Source organism: Apostichopus japonicus, chromosome 17 (genome assembly GCF_037975245.1).
Source record: "Apostichopus japonicus isolate 1M-3 chromosome 17, ASM3797524v1, whole genome shotgun sequence".
NCBI lineage: Eukaryota > Metazoa > Echinodermata > Holothuroidea > Aspidochirotida > Stichopodidae > Apostichopus > Apostichopus japonicus.
In genome coordinates this window covers 2,038,023-2,055,808 of record NC_092577.1, presented here as the reverse complement: position 1 = coordinate 2,055,808, position 17,786 = coordinate 2,038,023, and the positions used below count along the sequence as shown (strand labels likewise).

Below are 17,786 nucleotides of genomic sequence, written 5' to 3'. Positions count from 1 at the left end.
ACATCACATTATTATACCATCTGTCACATGACACCAAACAATGCTCCTGTTACTTTACCTGGCCCCATGTCATTCACATATCCTCCTTGTGTGACTTGAATTATACCATTTCCTTGTAAATTCAAACTACCGCTTGTTACTTCTGCAGATCCCAAGGACCATGTGCCATTTACCGTGATAGTCTCCATGGTTACGACAGATTCGACAGTGCCACCATTTGACCCCTGAGATCGACCTTGGTAGTCAAAATTCACGCTAGCACCTGTCAACACCGATAGCGAAGTACCACTTAACGGCTTAAATACACCATCCACAGACTGGGTGTCCTGGAAGGGTGCTAGCGATGTCATTTGACCTGCCACAACAGTGCTTTTAATGTCATAGAAGGCTCCAGGTTCAAAGGTCATAGTCCCACTCACAGTTAGCGAATCCAATCCATCTGCGATCGACAAGAGTCCTGCATTGAAGGAACCAGATACGACTACACTGTCCGCTCGGATTATCGAAGTGTTTGACCAAGCATCTCTCACTCGAGATGAGACCGCTGCATCGAGCATGACAGATCCATAAATCCTTAGCGACGATACCTTCGGAGCGCCTAAGCCGTGGAGATCAATCACATTTGTAATGTCCAAGCGACCGCCGGAGGTCACTGTGATGCTGTTTGAATGTTGCGGTGTACTGGACTCGAGGGTAACGTATCCACCAATTGTCAACGATGTTATACTGAATGAGAGTTTGTTACCTTCGAATCTCCCGTTCCAAACACACGAAGACTGAATTCCCTCTATCCTAGAGTAACTGAGATTGTGGGATGGGCTACCAGCTAACCTCAAAGAGTCAAAGGTCACAGATGAACCCCTTCCAAAATTGAGAGACGTTATGTCGCTGCGAGATTTTCCGAAAAGTACAAACGGATTTAAGATTTCCAGTCGGGCAGCTCCGTCTGCGATCGTGAGAGTGTCTACCGGAAATTGATGGTCGTAGATGTAGGTAGACATTTCTCCGGCTGACCCCATGAGAAGGGTGTCCCAACCGTCACCCATCAGTAGGCTACCCGCTTCCAACCGCCCATTCACCTCCACTGTCTGAGCCCTCACCTCAGAGAACGGTGCACTTGGCCACAAAGACCTTGGAATTTCAGAGTTAAGCACTACTACAGCATTTGTGCCTATGGCTACATGAATGATTTCTCTTCCCTGGTTTCCACGGAGTAAAATTTCTGAGAAGGACTCCATTCTGGCCCCGTTCAATACTTTTAAGTAGTCGGTGGGTAGCTCCAATTCGTAACTCTGAAATGTAAAACTAGCCCGGCTTCCGGAGAAATAAACTTCGTCCACACCGACGGCATTGGGTGGGGTCATGACGGACAGTAGACCGGCATGGAACTCTCCGGAACTCTCGAGCCGACAAACGTAGACATTCGACAAGCCCGTCCAAAGATGTGTACCCTGGGCTACGGCGTCCAAGGTCACCGTACCGGAAGAACCGACTTCAATTGATTGGGCTCGGCCAAGGTTGTTTCCAGTCAGACTGATGTTATTTGAAACCAAGAAAAAGCCGTTGAAAACAAACTCGTTACTCTTGATGGGTCCTGGAAAATTGCAAACACGAAAAAAAATAAGTTAAGGAAAGTATAAATTTTATTCAGGCAGTCACTTGAGGACATAATTTAACATTGAAAACTAGTTTAAACTAACATGACATTAAACTAATTAGTTTAAACTAACATGAAATTTAAACAATAGGTTAAAACTAATATGACATTAAGCTAATTGGTTTAAGCTAACATGACATTAAACTAATTAGTATAAACTAACATGACATTTAAACTAATTGGTTTAAACTCACATGACATAAAACTAATTAGTTTAAACTCACATGATATACTCATATGATATATATATATATATATATATTATATATATATATATATTTATATATATATATATATATATATTTAAATGGTAAAATTAATTAATGTACGTACCGACAGACGTCATAGTCCAGTGTCCTGTGGTGGTGACTGTCACTGAGAGTAAATCTTCAGGAATATTAACCTCTTCTGCAGTAAACAATCCACCAACTGTAAGGACCATGACAAAGACTTCTGAGTAGACCAAACCCGATGGACCGACGGGTTTATTCAAACTGTTGAAGAGAACTGTGCTGCCTGTTGTAGTAACAAATGATGTCGGAGACTCAGAGTTAGAAACACCGATGGTGATTGGACAATGAGATTCAAATCGACCAGATATTTCAGTCTGGATGACATCAAAGTCACTTGCAGCCTCAAAAATGAAACTACCAGAGACAGTGAGTTCATTAAATGTATCAGATGGTAAGACAATGGTGTTGTTGCCATGGTTACTATCTTGATCGTCAAATAATGCCTGGTATTGTTCCGGTAAATCCACAGACAGGAGTCCAGCATTGAACTGTCCAGCGCATTCTAATTGTTGTGAGTGAATGTAAGAGACACCAGACCAGTTGCCAGAGGCTTGAGAGGATGCATCTAGAGTCACATGACCTTGTGAACCAATCAGAAATGATTCCACTCTCGGTCTGTCAGTACCAAACAGAGTGACAATATTTGAAACAGTCAGGAGTCCATCAATTGTAACCAGATTTGTCCTTATGTGACCTGAAAGAAAAGCATATAAACATTTCATTTATCTAGACAACTGCGATATAGGTATCGAAGTAACTATGGAACATCCAACCACTGAACACCATAGCACTAATAGAAATTATTACTCAAATGTGAACACCAAAATAAACACTAAAGTATGTATGTTTATGGTTTCAACAGAATGTTCTCGTCATAAGAAACTTCAACCTATTGTACTTTTGATCACTTCTGTTTTAAACAGGTAAAGACATGTTATTTGGTTAGAATGAGAGAGGACAATATTTTGGCTATTCCATGCATGGATTGGCAAAAATATCCACAAACCTTGAAGATTCATAGGTCTGGGTTCAGATTGGTAGACTAAAGATTTCTTCTAGTCACAGTAGCTAGACAGATACTGTTCAATAACATTATAAATCACAAACAATAATAGCATTGCAAAATTTATGAATTTCCATATATGATAAATTTAACCACCCGACTTGGGTTTCCTCCCAGTCCAAACATGATACTACCGATCCCTGCTCCAACAACTCCCAACCCCTCCAACCCTACCTAACCCCCCTCCCCCCCCACCCTCACCTTCTACCTGCATGTTCCACTAGCTCCTAGCTCTGACCATAATCCCATCGTCAAACAGAGTTAAATTTCATAACCTTCAGCTGTAGATGAATATGTATCATGTAGCCTCATGCCTACTGTATGTGCAGTCTACAAAGGAATTCACCTCTTCATGTTTAATATATTTTGTCCACAAATTTGGAGCTTCTTCTGTTATCTTCTGGGAATATTTTATCCGGTATTGCATCACAAAATGCGATGCAAACCGCTTTGCAAAATGCTATGCAAACCGCTCTGCAAAATGCTATGCAAACCACTTTGCAAAATGCTATGCAAACCACTTTGCAAAATGCTATTCAAGATGGTCACATTGCTATGCAGGTGTCGAAAGATATTGTATACATGTATGCAAGAACCATTGTATTTTACAGAGAGGCAAACCTGAGGGCCGTCAAAACTGATAGATGAAAATTAAACACTAAATCATTCCCTGATCTTTAACATAACAATATGATGAAAAACACTAAGTGGCCTGTGTATACAATAGCATCTCTGCCTTGCCATGTGTCATTACTTGATCATGTTGCATAAAATTTTAGATACAAAGAACAAGCTGGATTTTACCAACAGTTCAGTTGAAGCAGTGTTTAATAGGGGAGAATTTCAGATATAAAAGTTCAAACATTAATTCCAAACGATTCACCTTCAATCACTTACTGCTTCTTCTGCCATTGCTATATGCACAATGATAAAACATACTCGGAAGAGCAGATCACATGTGTTTAGTCAGTGATATCAGGAATCAGCATTTCACATCACTTTCTTTCTTGAATTTACCCATAATTTTGAAATGTACCATATTCCTATACAAGATGCTCATAACCATGGACGTTAAATATGAATCTAAGAGACTGACTTTGGTCAGCTTGCGGCTTTGATAAGCCAATGATGGCTTCTTCGCGAGTTCCTGCTTGCAAGAGGATCCAAAATACATACAAACATACATACATACACCATTTTCACACATTTATGCTATTCAATTTTCAGTATTTCATGCCTCCAGAACACCAGTAACAATCACCATGAGCAATCAACAGAGGAGCTGGACAGAAGAGGGTTTGCAGTTAAACGATTTTATTATTTGATGTGATCATGTTAATTGATTTATTTTAAAGAATGAATTTTGTCTTTCTTACCAACGGAAGTCAAACTAAGGCTGCCTGTCCCTCTCACCCAGATAGAAGACATAGCTTCAGGAAATCGGACATCTTTAGCTACGAAGCTGCCCCCGACAGTCAACATCTTAACAGACAACTCAGAGTAGGATAATCCAGAAGGGCTTAAAGGTTTACCACAGCTATTCAGGAGTACCGTACTGCCAGATGTGGTAACAAACGATGTCGGAGACTCGGAGTTAGAAACACCGATGGTGATTGGACAATGAGATTCAAATCGACCAGATATTTCAGTCTGGATGACATCAAAGTCACTTGCAGCTTCAAAAATGAAACTACCAGAGACAGTGAGTTCATTAAATGTATCAGATGGTAAGACAATGGTGCTGTTTCCATGTATACTATCTTGATCGTCAAATAATGCCTGGTATTGTTCTGGTAAATCCACAGACAGGAGTCCAGCATTGAACTGTCCAGCACATTCTAATTGTTGTGAGTGAATGTAAGAGACACCAGACCAGTTGCCGGAGGCTTGAGAGGATGCGTCTAGAGTCACATGACCTTGTGAACCAATCAGAAATGATTCAACTCTTGGTCTGTCAGTACCAAACAGAGTGACAATATTTGAAACAGTCAGCACACCATCGATTGTAACCAGATTTGTCCTTATGTGACCTGAAAGAAAAGAATGTAAACATTTAATTTATTTAGACAACCTCATGAAAGTGTCATAGGAAACATGGTTCACTCAAGCAATGAATAACAAAGCATTAATACAAATTTGACCTCAAAAAATGTATACCAGAACAAATATGAAACTGTGTACAGTCTATGTTTTTCATCTCAGTGAGGTACAAGATGGTCTAAATAGACACTTCACTTAATATAACTTTTGATCACTTTTGTTTGAAACAGGTAAGACATTAAAATATCTGACATCTATTGTGGTTAGGATGGGAGAGGACCAAATATTAGTTACTCCATTCATGGTTTTGCAACAAATATTAGCAAAACTACAGAAGTCAAAACTTTATTAAGTAGGTCAAATATTTCTAGCTATGGTAGGTAAACAACAGCTGTTTTAATTACAAAAAATTGCATCAGTAAAGTTTTGTATGAACATACAAATTTGTATATATGATATATTCCAGACCTTGATTTGGGTTTCCTCCCATTCAAATATGATACCACTTCCCTCCTGAATAATCACACCCCCCCCTCCCCACCCCTTATCATCTACCTGATTTCCACAAGCTCCTATTCCTAACAATAATTCCTTCGCCAGTCAGTTAATATCATATCATTCAGCTGTTTATGAAGATAGATGGGGAAATAACTAAAGGAACCAAATATTATATTTAATACTTTAAAGCAACCCAATCGGTCCAACTCCAAAACGCTGAGACCCATACTAAAATAAATCTACTCAATTTATTTCGGAGAGTAGATCCACCATAAATTGTGATATCATTAATAAACACTACCCCCATCACCATTTCTGTGTTTAAGCTTTTAATTTTAAAATGCACTGTAGTACTGTACAAAATGCTCATACACCGTTCCACACAAAACGATTTAATTTGACTATTTTTGGCACATGAAAACACCACCAAGCTACAGATTTAGCTACAAAATATGGGATATGGCCAAACGGGATGTGTAGCAAATAATCCTGTAGTTTTTACAGAGTGACTACTGATTCACTTCACAGGATGTATTCTGTTTTCTTACCAACGGAGGTCAAACTAAGGCTGCCTGTCCCTCTCACCCACATAGAAGACATAGCTTCAGGAAATCTGACATCTTTAGCCACGAAGCTGCCCCCGACAGTCAACGTCTTAACGGACAACTCCGAGTAGGAAAATCCAGAAGGGCTTGACGGTTTACCGAAGCTATTAAGGAGTACCGTACTGCCAGATGTGGTAACGAACGATGTCGGAGACTCAGAGTTAGAAACACCGATGGTGATTGGACAATGAGATTCAAATCGGCCAGATATGTCAGTCTGGATGACATCAAAGTCACTTGCAGCCTCAAAAATGAAACTACCAGAAACAGTGAGTTCATTAAATGTATCAGATGGTAAGACAATGGTATTGTTTCCATGGTTACTATCTTGATGGTCAAATAATGCCTGGTATTGTTCTGGTAAATCCACAGACAGGAATCCAGCATTGAACTGTCCAGCGCATTCTAATTGTTGTGAGTGAATGTAAGAGACATCAGACCAGTTGCCAGAGGCTTGAGAGGATGCGTCTAGAGTCACATGACCTTGTGAACCAATCAGAAATGATTCTACTCTTGGTCTGTCAGTACCAAACAGAGTGACAATATTTGAAACAGTCAGCACACTATCGATTGTAACCAGATTTGTCCTTATGTGACCTGAAAGAAAACAAACATTTAATATTTCTATACAAATTCAGTGAAAGTGACATAGGAACACACGTTTCACTCTAGCAATGAATAACAAGAAGCTTAGGAGGTTACGTGGGGAACTTGATTTAGGTTTTCAAGATTGTGTATGATTTTAACAATATATCCTTTACCGACTTTTGCATGTTTGCTAATATTAGTTGTATCAGAGGTCATTGTCTTAAACACCAAAAGTCACAAAGTAGGATTAATATTCGGCATAACTTTTTTTCTAATAGGGTTGTGAATGAGTGGAACTGTTTGCCTGAGAAAGTTGTTCTTGCAAGTAGTGTGAATTGGTTTAAGAATGCTTTGGACAAGCACTTCAAGCATTGTAATCGGGTCTTAGTGTTTGTGTCTTCAGTTTTTTTTCTCTCCTATAGGGTCCTTGATGGGGACTAGAGTGTCCCTCCTGATCCTTTTTTTCTACTAAACTAAACTAAATATCTGACATTTATTGTGGTTAGGATGGGCGAGGACCAAATATTGGTTACTTGGTTATTAATTCAAAACTTTATTAAATAGGTCACAGATTTCAAGCTATAGTAGGTGAACAGCTAATGTTTCATATACAACAATATGCATCAATCAAATTTGTATGAACTAACATATTTGCATGTTCGATAAATTTCAGAACATTATTTGGGTTTCCTCCTGAATAACCAGCCCCCGCCCCCAATCCCAACCCTCGTCATCTACCTGCATTTCCACAAGCTCCTTATCCTTACCATAATTCCTTTGTCAGTCAGTTTAATATCATATCATTCAGCTGTTTATGAAGATAGATGGGGAAATAACTAAAGGAACCAAATATTATTTTTTATAGTTCAAAGCAACCCAATTGGTCCAACTTCAATTGCTGCTTGAGACCCATACTAAAATAAATCTATTCAATTTATTTCGGAGAGTAGAACCACCAAAAATTGTGAAATCATTAGTAAACACCTACACACCATTTCTATGTTTAAGCTTTTAATTTTAAAATGCACTGTAGTCCTGTACAAGATGATTATACACCATTCGACACAAAATGATTTAATTTGACTATATTTGACACATGAAAACACCACCCAGCCACAGATTGAGCTCTAAAACATGGGATATGGCCAAACCGGATGTGTAGCAAATAATCCAGTAGTTTTTACAGAGTGACTACTGATTCACTTCACAGGATGTATTCTGTTTTCTTACCAACGGAGGTCAAACTAAGGCTGCCTGTCCCTCTCACCCACATAGAAGACATAGCTTCAGGAAATCGGACATCCTTAGCCACGAAGCTGCCCCCGACAGTCAATGTCTTAACAGACAACTCCGAGTAGGATAATCCAGAAGGGCTTGACGGTTTACCAAAGCTATTCAGGAGTACCGTACTGCCAGATGTGGTAACGAACGATGTCGGAGACTCAGAGTTAGAAACACCGATGGTGATTGGACAATGAGATTCAAATCGGCCAGATATGTCAGTCTCGATGACATCAAAGTCACTTGCAGCCTCAAAAATGAAACTACCAGAGACTGTGAGTTCATTAAATGTATCAGATGGTAAGACAATGGTGCTATTTCCATGGTTACTATCTTGATCGTCAAATAATGCCTGGTATTCTTCTGGTAAATCCACAGACAGGAGTCCAGCATTGAACTGTCCAGCACATCCTAATTGTTGTGAGTGAATGTAAGAGACACCAGACCAGTTGCCAGAGGCTTGAGAGGATGCGTCTAGAGTCACATGACCTTGTGAACCAATCAGCAAAGATTCAACTCTTTTTGAATCTCTTCCAAAGACTGTGAGAGGGTTAGAACCTGAGAATCTGCCATTTACTGTGAATATGTTTGTCCTTATGAACCCTGAAAGTCAAAGAAAGTAAAATCTATGCAAGAAACATCTGTAAAACAGCCTTCCCTTATCATATAAAGGTGTTCATTAAATGTGAGGGAAATGTACCACATTTTTTCTTGAGAGAGAGAGACAAGTGTAGTTATACCTTTCTGCTTGCATCTAAGACATAATTCTGTGGCTTAGTGCTTTAAAACATTGATATCAAATGGTAGATTTTTCACAATTCCAACTAATATTAGATATAAACTGGTTCAGATAACTACACACAATTGAAGTAAGATAGGCATAACCTTACCAGTAGAAGCAAGTTGTAATTCGCCAGTTGTTGTCACCTCAATAAATTTCATCGGAGAGACAAACTCAGTCATGTCAGCCGTGAATGTTCCTCCAACCTTCAATGTTGATAAGTAGAGTCGAGAGTATGGTAGCCCATGAGAGCCATTAGCATTTCCAAGGCTGTTCAGCAAGACTACACTATGTTCCGTTGTCTCCAGGATGGCTTCCGTGTCATTATTACCCACCAGTAAGATTGGACTCTGCACTTCCAACCGTCCAGAGATGAAAAGAGCATCACATTCGAAAATGTTGGCTGGGTCAAAGACCATAGTACCACTTACGGAGAGAGAGCCGATGTGAACCTCTAACAATCCTGCGTCTAATGTGCCGTCTACAATGACAGCGTTTGATTGCATTTTACTTGGGAGTAAGTTATCACCTCTGTGCTGACTGTTTAGTTTCACAGTACTTCCAGGACTCGTTTCAAAGGTATACGAATCTACCCTATCAGTGATGTTGCCAAATACCAAAGGGCTATGGGATTCAAACCAGCCGGATATTAACACATCACCCAACTCATAAATACCGACGGGGTCAAACTCGAAATGCCCTCCGACTTGAAGGAATTCATATCCATCGCCGATGTTCAAGAGACCAGCTTCGAAAGAACCGTCTATAGTAACAGCTGTTGCATGAATCTCTGTCGTCGCGGGACTTGTTTCATCAGTGTCCAATAAAACCAATCGGCCGTTAGGAGCAACCAGGAATGTATTGACTGATCGGTTAGACTTGCCGGTGAAAATTACATTTTCGTTAATTCTCATTTCACCGTAGATGTTCAGCACGTCTACTTTGAACGGAGTTGACATGACCATCAGTGCATCCCCGTGTGTCCCTACTTCAAAATCATGGAAACCGACAGAACTACCGACTTGATCTCCGGGTCGGAAGATTCCATTAATATTAACAGAGTGGGAGTCAAAGGAGGAGTTGTTGGATCCATGCCAAGTGAAACTTCCGTCAGTGATTTCGAATCGTTCACTGACGACACTCAGTGGTAACGTACTCATTACAACACCAGCCGATTCGACCGTTGCTATGGTGAAGTTATTATAGAAGGGTTCAAAGGTCAAATTACCCAAAATACCAACATTGAGTTCATCCACTCCTTCTAATCTCAACCATCCGGCTGAAACCTCAGACAAGACGTCCAATCTACTTGCCCTGATCAAAGATGGGCCGGATTCTTCACCGAGAGCGAACGATGCGTGTTGTAGTGTGACACTGCTGGTAACTATGGAGACCGGGCATCCCGCAGTCAAAGACGACCCTTCTTTCATGTCAAGGTGACCTTGTTCTCCTCCATGAATGTCCAATGTATATCCACATTGTTCTGCATCGACAGTCTTTTCCAAAATGACCTCTGAATCGTCATGAATAGTGAGACCCTTAAGGCTGAGGACTTGGCTCTCGCTGGACAATTCCTCCGGGATAAATCTCATGGTATCCCCTGTGAACGATATACTTGTGTCAGGTTGGGTAGAGAGCGCACCCCAGACTGTGGTCGACTGAGAAATGGTGATGTTCTTCCCTGGGAGGTTCAGGCTGCCTCCACGGCTGACAAAGGTTTGCACATCGATGTCATCGTCAACAGTCAAATCACCCTGCGGATGGACATGAAGGAACGAGGGCTGCTGAGATGACATGGCGGTCGTGTTGGCTGAGCCTGCGATAACCAAGTGAGTTGAAGGTTTGATGGTGATGGTGTCGAATGATACAGTGGTGTCATCGGTGGGAAGCCATGCTGCTGCACCGGATTCATCCATGAGATACTGAGAGCAATTACCTGAAGTCTTGGGCTGTAAGGGGCGATATAAATAAATACAAACAGTCAAACAGGAGAAACAACCATCACTAGGAAGGAATAAGAAAGTTCTTATTCTAAAATCAATGAGCCCTAGAGTCTGGAATGTTATGGTTGTTATGTTGAAAGCTTGCTCATATCTCCCCTAAAGTCAGGTTCCGTCATCTCACTGAAGGCCTATAATAAAGGCTTAATAAATAGAAAGAGTATAAAGATTACTCATTAGTTTGACAATTGGATAAAAGATTCTGAGAGGTCTCTGTTCATAATTACTGTAAGTTAAGCTTTACTCTTCGCCTTCATCCAGTATATTTAGCAGGTATAAATTTTCACATAGTTCGGCCTCTCACTGAGAAATACAAGTGCTTACTCTACAGTACCTTAATTCAAGTTCACACAGTTTCCATATTTCAATCACTGTGTTAATTTTTATGTTTATGATATTAATGTCTACTAGTAGATACATGCAAGTGCCTTTTTTTGTCTAAGTAGGCCTACTGACAGAGTGCAAAAATCCACTTGCATTTGGCCAGCAATAAGCTTGACCTAATTCTTTGCCATCTCGGCCCAACATGATATGAGAGAGTAGAAACAAGGCTCCTACCAGAAGGTCTCTGTCAATACACAGAAATGCATAAGGTGGTGAAGATATCCTTTCAAACTTTTACGACAGGATGTGATACTTACACTTGCACTTTCTCCATTATTATCAATAATCAGTTCTCTATGAAGCAGGGAATCTAAATAAATGGTACCTGGGCCACCGGCTTCTGCAATTGCTGAAAAACGGTAAATTTAAATTCGGAGAATTATAATTTCACATGTTCATTACGTAGATATTTCAGTTGACTTTGACAGTCTGTTAGATGCTGTTCAACACTACAATCCCACAGCTTTGTTGCTCATTAGCTTGATTACAGTCAATTTAAATTTAATGCATTAAGAGAATTGTCTGGTAGCCCTTAGAAGTTACCTTAAAAAACGATAAATAATTTTCCAAACATGTTTTCCAAATAAACATTTTGCAAACAAGTTCTTCAAAAACATGATTTTGACTGAAAAAGCGACTGATAGTTCGAATAGCTAGGATTTTGTGGAACTGAAACCGCTACTCAGTGTAGCCTACGGTATAGGCCTACTGTAACCTACTATAGCTTACTCCAATGCTGCCTGTTACTGTTAAGTGTTAGGGTCCCTACTTAACGTGGTCCAACATCTTTTAAACGGGTTGTATGGAATTGCAGACTCCGCGAACTCAAAATCTTCAGCAATTGTAGATCTGTGCTATGTCTTGCGTTTTAATTTGCAAAATGTAACATCAATAATTCTTCTTTCGGAAACGAAAAGCCATTTTAGTTGCGAGGCCTTATCATAAATCGAATTCACCGCTTCGGTGGTGCTTCATGTAAATAGTATACTTGATCAAGTCGTTTTATAATTCCGTGACGACATCGACGTAAGTGGGCGACAAAAGATAAGGGCTCACTGCAATAAGTTTGAAGTTAATCGTTTCCAACTTTACTTTAAGGACTATCCATGATAACTCTAGATATGGAGAGAATATTTGTCCGCGATTTAACATAGCAAGGATCGGATTGATCTACCGGTTAAACGACTCGGAACCGGTACGTTATTATGCTATATGTTATTCTACTAGCTCTCATCGAGAGAAGCCAAGTGCACATTCTATTTCAAGGACCCAAAGTCGCCGTTTGGTTCACTGAACCGATAATTTTTACCCCAATCGGCCCTTAAATATAACCAATGAATGAAGAGATTCGATTCGACTATACCTTCACTAACATCACTCCGACAGACATCTGTAACAAGAGCGAAAAGGGAAAAGGAAAATAAAATGTATCAATCGCGTTTTGATTTACCTTCTGTTCCTTAAATATTCTGTTTTGGCCCTAAAATTCTAGCTTGCTGAAAATTGATAAAGGTTTTCAAAAGTATTTTCATATGCGCATAGATGCTTAATATTTCATTTCATTTCATTTATTTGTTTTTCACAACATGCATTTAAACGTTTACAAATAACAAGTAACAATAAGTAGTAGTGGATAATACATGAAGTGAAGGAAGCGGAACAAAAAACCCTTGCGGGCTTGACGGGGTGCTTCGCTCCCTAAAATAAAGAGAAAGAGACCAATCAAAGTACAACAAAGCAAAATACACAATTTCAAACAATAGGACAAAAAGACCATAACAAAACAATAACAATAACACCCCCCCCCCCCCGCAAAAAAAAAACAATCCAGTGCATCTGAACACCTGAGTTTGTCCATACAACAAGTTGGAGTCTTTCAGTTACTTGTCAAGAGTTAGTGTTTGTTTAAATAATAATTACTTAAGTTATACCTAAAAGATTTTAAGCTAGGCTTGTCACTTATTGCCTTGGGTAATGAGTTCCAAAGATTAGTGGCACGATAACGAAGGCTTGAGTGGGAAGAAGTGCGATTTACAGTATGCTAAAGAAGCTGAGGATTCCGTGTATTGTAGTTATGAATGAGGGAATTGATTGTGAAAAAGTTAGAGAGAGCGTCTGGTAGCAGATTGTGTATGAAACGATACGTGATTGAAGCAGTTCCTAGATTGATTATGTCCTGAAGTTTCAATAAATTTAATGTTTTAAATAGAATATCAGTGTGATCACGGGGGCCACAATGACAAATATGTCGAACAGCTCGTTTCTGCAGAAGAAACAGACGTTTCAAGTAAGACTGCCTGGTACACGACCATACAGTACTGCAATAAGTAAAGTGCGGATATATCAAAGTGAAGTACAAAGTGCGAAGAACGCTCTTTGGCAGTACATATTTAAGTCTACCAATTATACCGACTCCACTTGCAATTTGTGAGGATAAACTATGGATATGCTCTTGCCAATTGAGATTACAATCAATAATTACCCCGAGAAATTTAATCTTACTAATAGAATTCAGAGTGTGACCATTCATGTTAATGTTGAAACTATAATCGTTGTAATGCTTAAGTTTGTTAAATACCATGAAGTTTGTTTTGCTGATATTTAAGGATAGCTTATTAGCTGCAAACCAATCACAATAAGCTTTTAGTTCAGAACAAACAGTCCTCTCTAACCGTTTAGGGTTATCGTCTGAAAAGAAAATGTTCGTGTCGTCAGCAAAAAGAACTAATGAAGAATTTCGTGAGACAGACGATATGTCGTTTACATAAATAATAAATAGAAGTGGGCCAAGGATTGAACCTTGGGGAACCCCGCAACGGACAGTAGCCAGGTCAGAGTCTGTATTATTATAGTGAGTGTATTGTTGCCTGAGATTCAAGTAACTATCGAACCATTTGAGCGGAAGTCCCCTTATTCCATAGTGTGACAGTTTGCGTAGTAAAATGTTGTGGTCGACTGTGTCAAAAGCTTTGGATAATATTATAATCAGGCATAGAGGGGTATTCGTTTAGACATTTCAATGTCTCCTGTTCTAGGTAAAATGCTTTGAAGGTTGCAGGCTCGTTGAACCTCATTGAACATTATTTTTTCGTCTTAGATATTTGGGGAAATAATGATGACCTTCAAGTTGTTCATTTGTTGAGACTTATTCATTTTATAACCTTTCGTAATTACTTTCGGCTTAAACTTACTTTTAATAACTATTTTTTTTACTTATGAGTGACGTTATATGATTTATCATTGTGCATACGATGGTGGCACCAATGCGGGCGGGGAGGGGTTGGGTTGGGGGTTCACAACCGTCGTCACAGGGGAACGCCCCTCCTTTACCCCGGCCTGGCTAACGTCTCCTCCCCATTACCACACTATATGCCTCCAAAATTAAATCACATTTATCGTAATGTCATATTCTAGCAGACATAAAGGGAACTATTCGAACACTCTTCAAACTCAATTTTAAGTTTACTCCTATTCTATTCATTCTTGCCTGTTTCGAACGATGCACTATTCTCTCCCAAGATTTCTAAGTCCATGTACTTCCAGTTTTTGTATGTTCCTGGGTATATTCGAAGCCTCTTAGCTGTAATCGGTACAACAAAGTAGTTTGTAACTGTGTTAACTCCATCAACATTTCCCTCGAAGTACACTCTTGGTCCATCCGGAGTTTCCTATAATAAAATATAAAAAATATAAAACAAATATACGTAAAACCATTGCGACAGGACATTTTAGTTATAACACGAACGTCGTACATTCTCTCCAAGTAAAAGCTAAACGTATTTTCAATTGTTTAACACCTAAATCAGTGTTTGCGATGTCTCTTTTTTTTTTTTTTTTTTGAGGGGGGGGGGGGTATTTCTTAATTACTGAATTCCCAAGTATCAATGTAGTACCTCTATTGGACTAACGACAAGTATTCAGTTAAAATGATAGACTATATACAATGTTTTCATATTTTCAAAGAGATATTCAAATTTGCTTTGATATTCATAGTGATATAATGAAAGCGCCTGCCCCGATGGAATGTATAGGTGACGTAACCAGGTCCAATAATATGCCAGCTTTGCTATTTAAACTTCATTTCGTTACTTATCTATATTAGGATACCCGGCCTAAGCTTGATCAACCCAATCGATGTCCCGGATTGGACCTACCGTGTAGTCTTTGAATACTCCACTCCCGTCATCTACCATTACGTAATATTTCGTCACATATTGAGGGCGGTTGTTTTTGTGGTATATACAGGCTTCGTAAGTGACACATCCCCGAATAGCTATGCCATGAATACGTGACGGCGATGCGAACGTTATGATTTGTGAGTTTCCAGATGAAATACTCGATGGCGAGTAAGGAGAAGGATTGACCAGGCTACTTGTCTGACCTGTGGATGGGAGGGAAATCAAATAATGCAAATATAAATGGCACGCGGGAGGGTTGGAATCGTCCCCTCTCGTCATTCCCACGACCCCCCCCCCCCCCCCAACTCCTCCTCTATTCCTCCCATCCATCTCAATTTTGCTTTCTTCTCAACTCTTTCACTGCTGTTTCGTACAATATTTGATAAATTTGCAGTTCACCGTTTGCAGCATGATTATAATTAAAACCTTAATCTCCCCCCCCCCCCCATTCCATTACACCCACCATTACCCATGACCATTAGTCATTTGCAAACAAAGTTAAATAGAATACATCGATAATAAATAAATAAACATATATATATATATATATATATATGCATATACAACTATCACATAATATCAACGCCATAATTAGATCGTTACTGATGGTCAACGTACCCATTGTGAGTCCACCAAATGCTCTTACGACACCCTGGAAGGTATCCGATTCGCTGATGACGGAGATACGGCCCCCTGAACCACCTCCACCGGTGTCTGTAGCCCTTCCTCCGTTAGCTGATATGACACCCTTTCCAGTTATATTCGTTGTTCGAATATAAATGCTTCCTCCACTGCCTCCACCGCTGATCCCATCCAAGGCTGCGTCTCCGTCCGTCGATACTATACCATCAATCTGCCAATAATAATAATAACAATAATAATAAAAATATTAATAATAATAATAGTAATAATAATAATAATAATAATAATAATAATAATAATAATTATAATAAAACCGTAAATGGTAAAAAAATTGCGTTTCTCATTATTTTGTGTAGTTACGCATGTCAAATTTCAATCTATCTCTTTTGCTAGGAAGGGGGGGGGGCTGTTGAGAAGTGGGTAGCCTTAATGACAAACCTTTTTCGTAATTGGACTACTAAGTCCAGACAGGCATCCCATTTCAAAGGAAACTAGACATAATTATAAATAATTTTTTTAAATGTTAAAAATATTGCAATATGTGGAAGTTATTGTTTTCTCATGATGATGTGATGCACATGATATTCATATTTGATAAAGACTACCAGTATGTCGATGCCGAAGATGAAGGACTGGCAAGTTGCTGGCTGCATAATGAATTACTGTAATAATTTTCCCTTTGGCGTTCCACGAATTTGTTATTCTACAAAGTAACAACAACCCTACTTTGATTTGTGTCTCATGCGATACAGCAAAATATCGTTTAAAGACGTTATCGCTGGATAACAGTATTTACATTATAACCATATCATAATAAGTCACTTTCAAACTTACCTGCCCCTCTTACATATAGCAAGTAATAATCATTTAAAGTTTAATCTCCTTAATTTAGGAAGCAATCCACCAGCTCAATGTAACATTCAAAATACATGAATGTTTCCAGAATGTTACTATCATGTACGTATTGCCATCGATCGCTCATAATGTTATGATTTAGGAAAGATTTGTCAGTGTGCGGCAATCATAGCACCGGAATTTATCTCCGATTCCCACCTGCATGTGATAAATCACAAATAAAATTGCGAATGAGAATTCTGTACATACAAGAGCTTCTATTTACCCGGTTTAACCCAGCTTTACCCAGTTTAATCCAGTTTAACCCAGTTTAACCCGGTTGAATGGTTTCTGATAATTCTAGCAGGCGCATTTCTATAATTCAGTAATTTGTTGACGGTGGACTCGGTTAATGCAAACCTGTGATATTACCCAATCCCAAATATAGAGTGGATACAGCTATGCGCGGTTAATATACGAGAACTATACGTGAAGATGTATCTGGCTTCTATATTAAAGACAGATTTATTTGTAGCAAGTTTTTTTTTTAGTTTTTTTTAGGATATGTAATATTTACAAAAACTTCTTGCTTGGATACACCTAAACATAACTAGTAATATAAGTATTTGTGGTTACATGTAATTAATATCATATATAAGATTTTTCTTTGCAAGGCCGATTACATACAACAGCTTATACCTATCAATAGTAATGGACTCTGATAGTGCTTGGAAGCCGATATTCATGTAAGCCCGCAACCGTGCCCCTCCCTCCCCCCCCCATCCCCCTCCCCAATAGCCATATCATCTAATATACACTCATCCTGACCTATAAACATCGCCTGACATCTGGTACCGCGATTTGAACCCCGTAATACAAGTAAGGGTGCACTATTCCAATTTGACCTACCCTGTATGTGTACTTAATCATCTCAGTCAACAA

The 17,786-nt window shown here is 39.2% G+C and overlaps 1 protein-coding gene across 1 annotated transcript in view; it reads right to left on the bottom strand.

The window, feature by feature from the left end:
- LOC139984514 (uncharacterized) overlaps nucleotides 1-17,786 on the bottom strand; it is a 34,983-nt gene that overhangs the window by 5,131 nt on the left and 12,066 nt on the right. The window contains exons 3-13 of the mRNA XM_071998431.1: nucleotides 15,987-16,221; nucleotides 15,345-15,571; nucleotides 14,678-14,858; nucleotides 12,554-12,580; nucleotides 11,448-11,539; nucleotides 8,916-10,755; nucleotides 7,975-8,628; nucleotides 6,100-6,753; nucleotides 4,390-5,043; nucleotides 1,991-2,644; nucleotides 59-1,594 (exon numbers count right to left, since the gene is read on the bottom strand). Coding sequence (XP_071854532.1) covers nucleotides 59-1,594; nucleotides 1,991-2,644; nucleotides 4,390-5,043; nucleotides 6,100-6,753; nucleotides 7,975-8,628; nucleotides 8,916-10,755; nucleotides 11,448-11,539; nucleotides 12,554-12,580; nucleotides 14,678-14,858; nucleotides 15,345-15,571; nucleotides 15,987-16,221 — 6,754 coding nt within the window. The remainder of the gene's footprint in view (nucleotides 1-58; nucleotides 1,595-1,990; nucleotides 2,645-4,389; nucleotides 5,044-6,099; nucleotides 6,754-7,974; nucleotides 8,629-8,915; nucleotides 10,756-11,447; nucleotides 11,540-12,553; nucleotides 12,581-14,677; nucleotides 14,859-15,344; nucleotides 15,572-15,986; nucleotides 16,222-17,786) is intronic.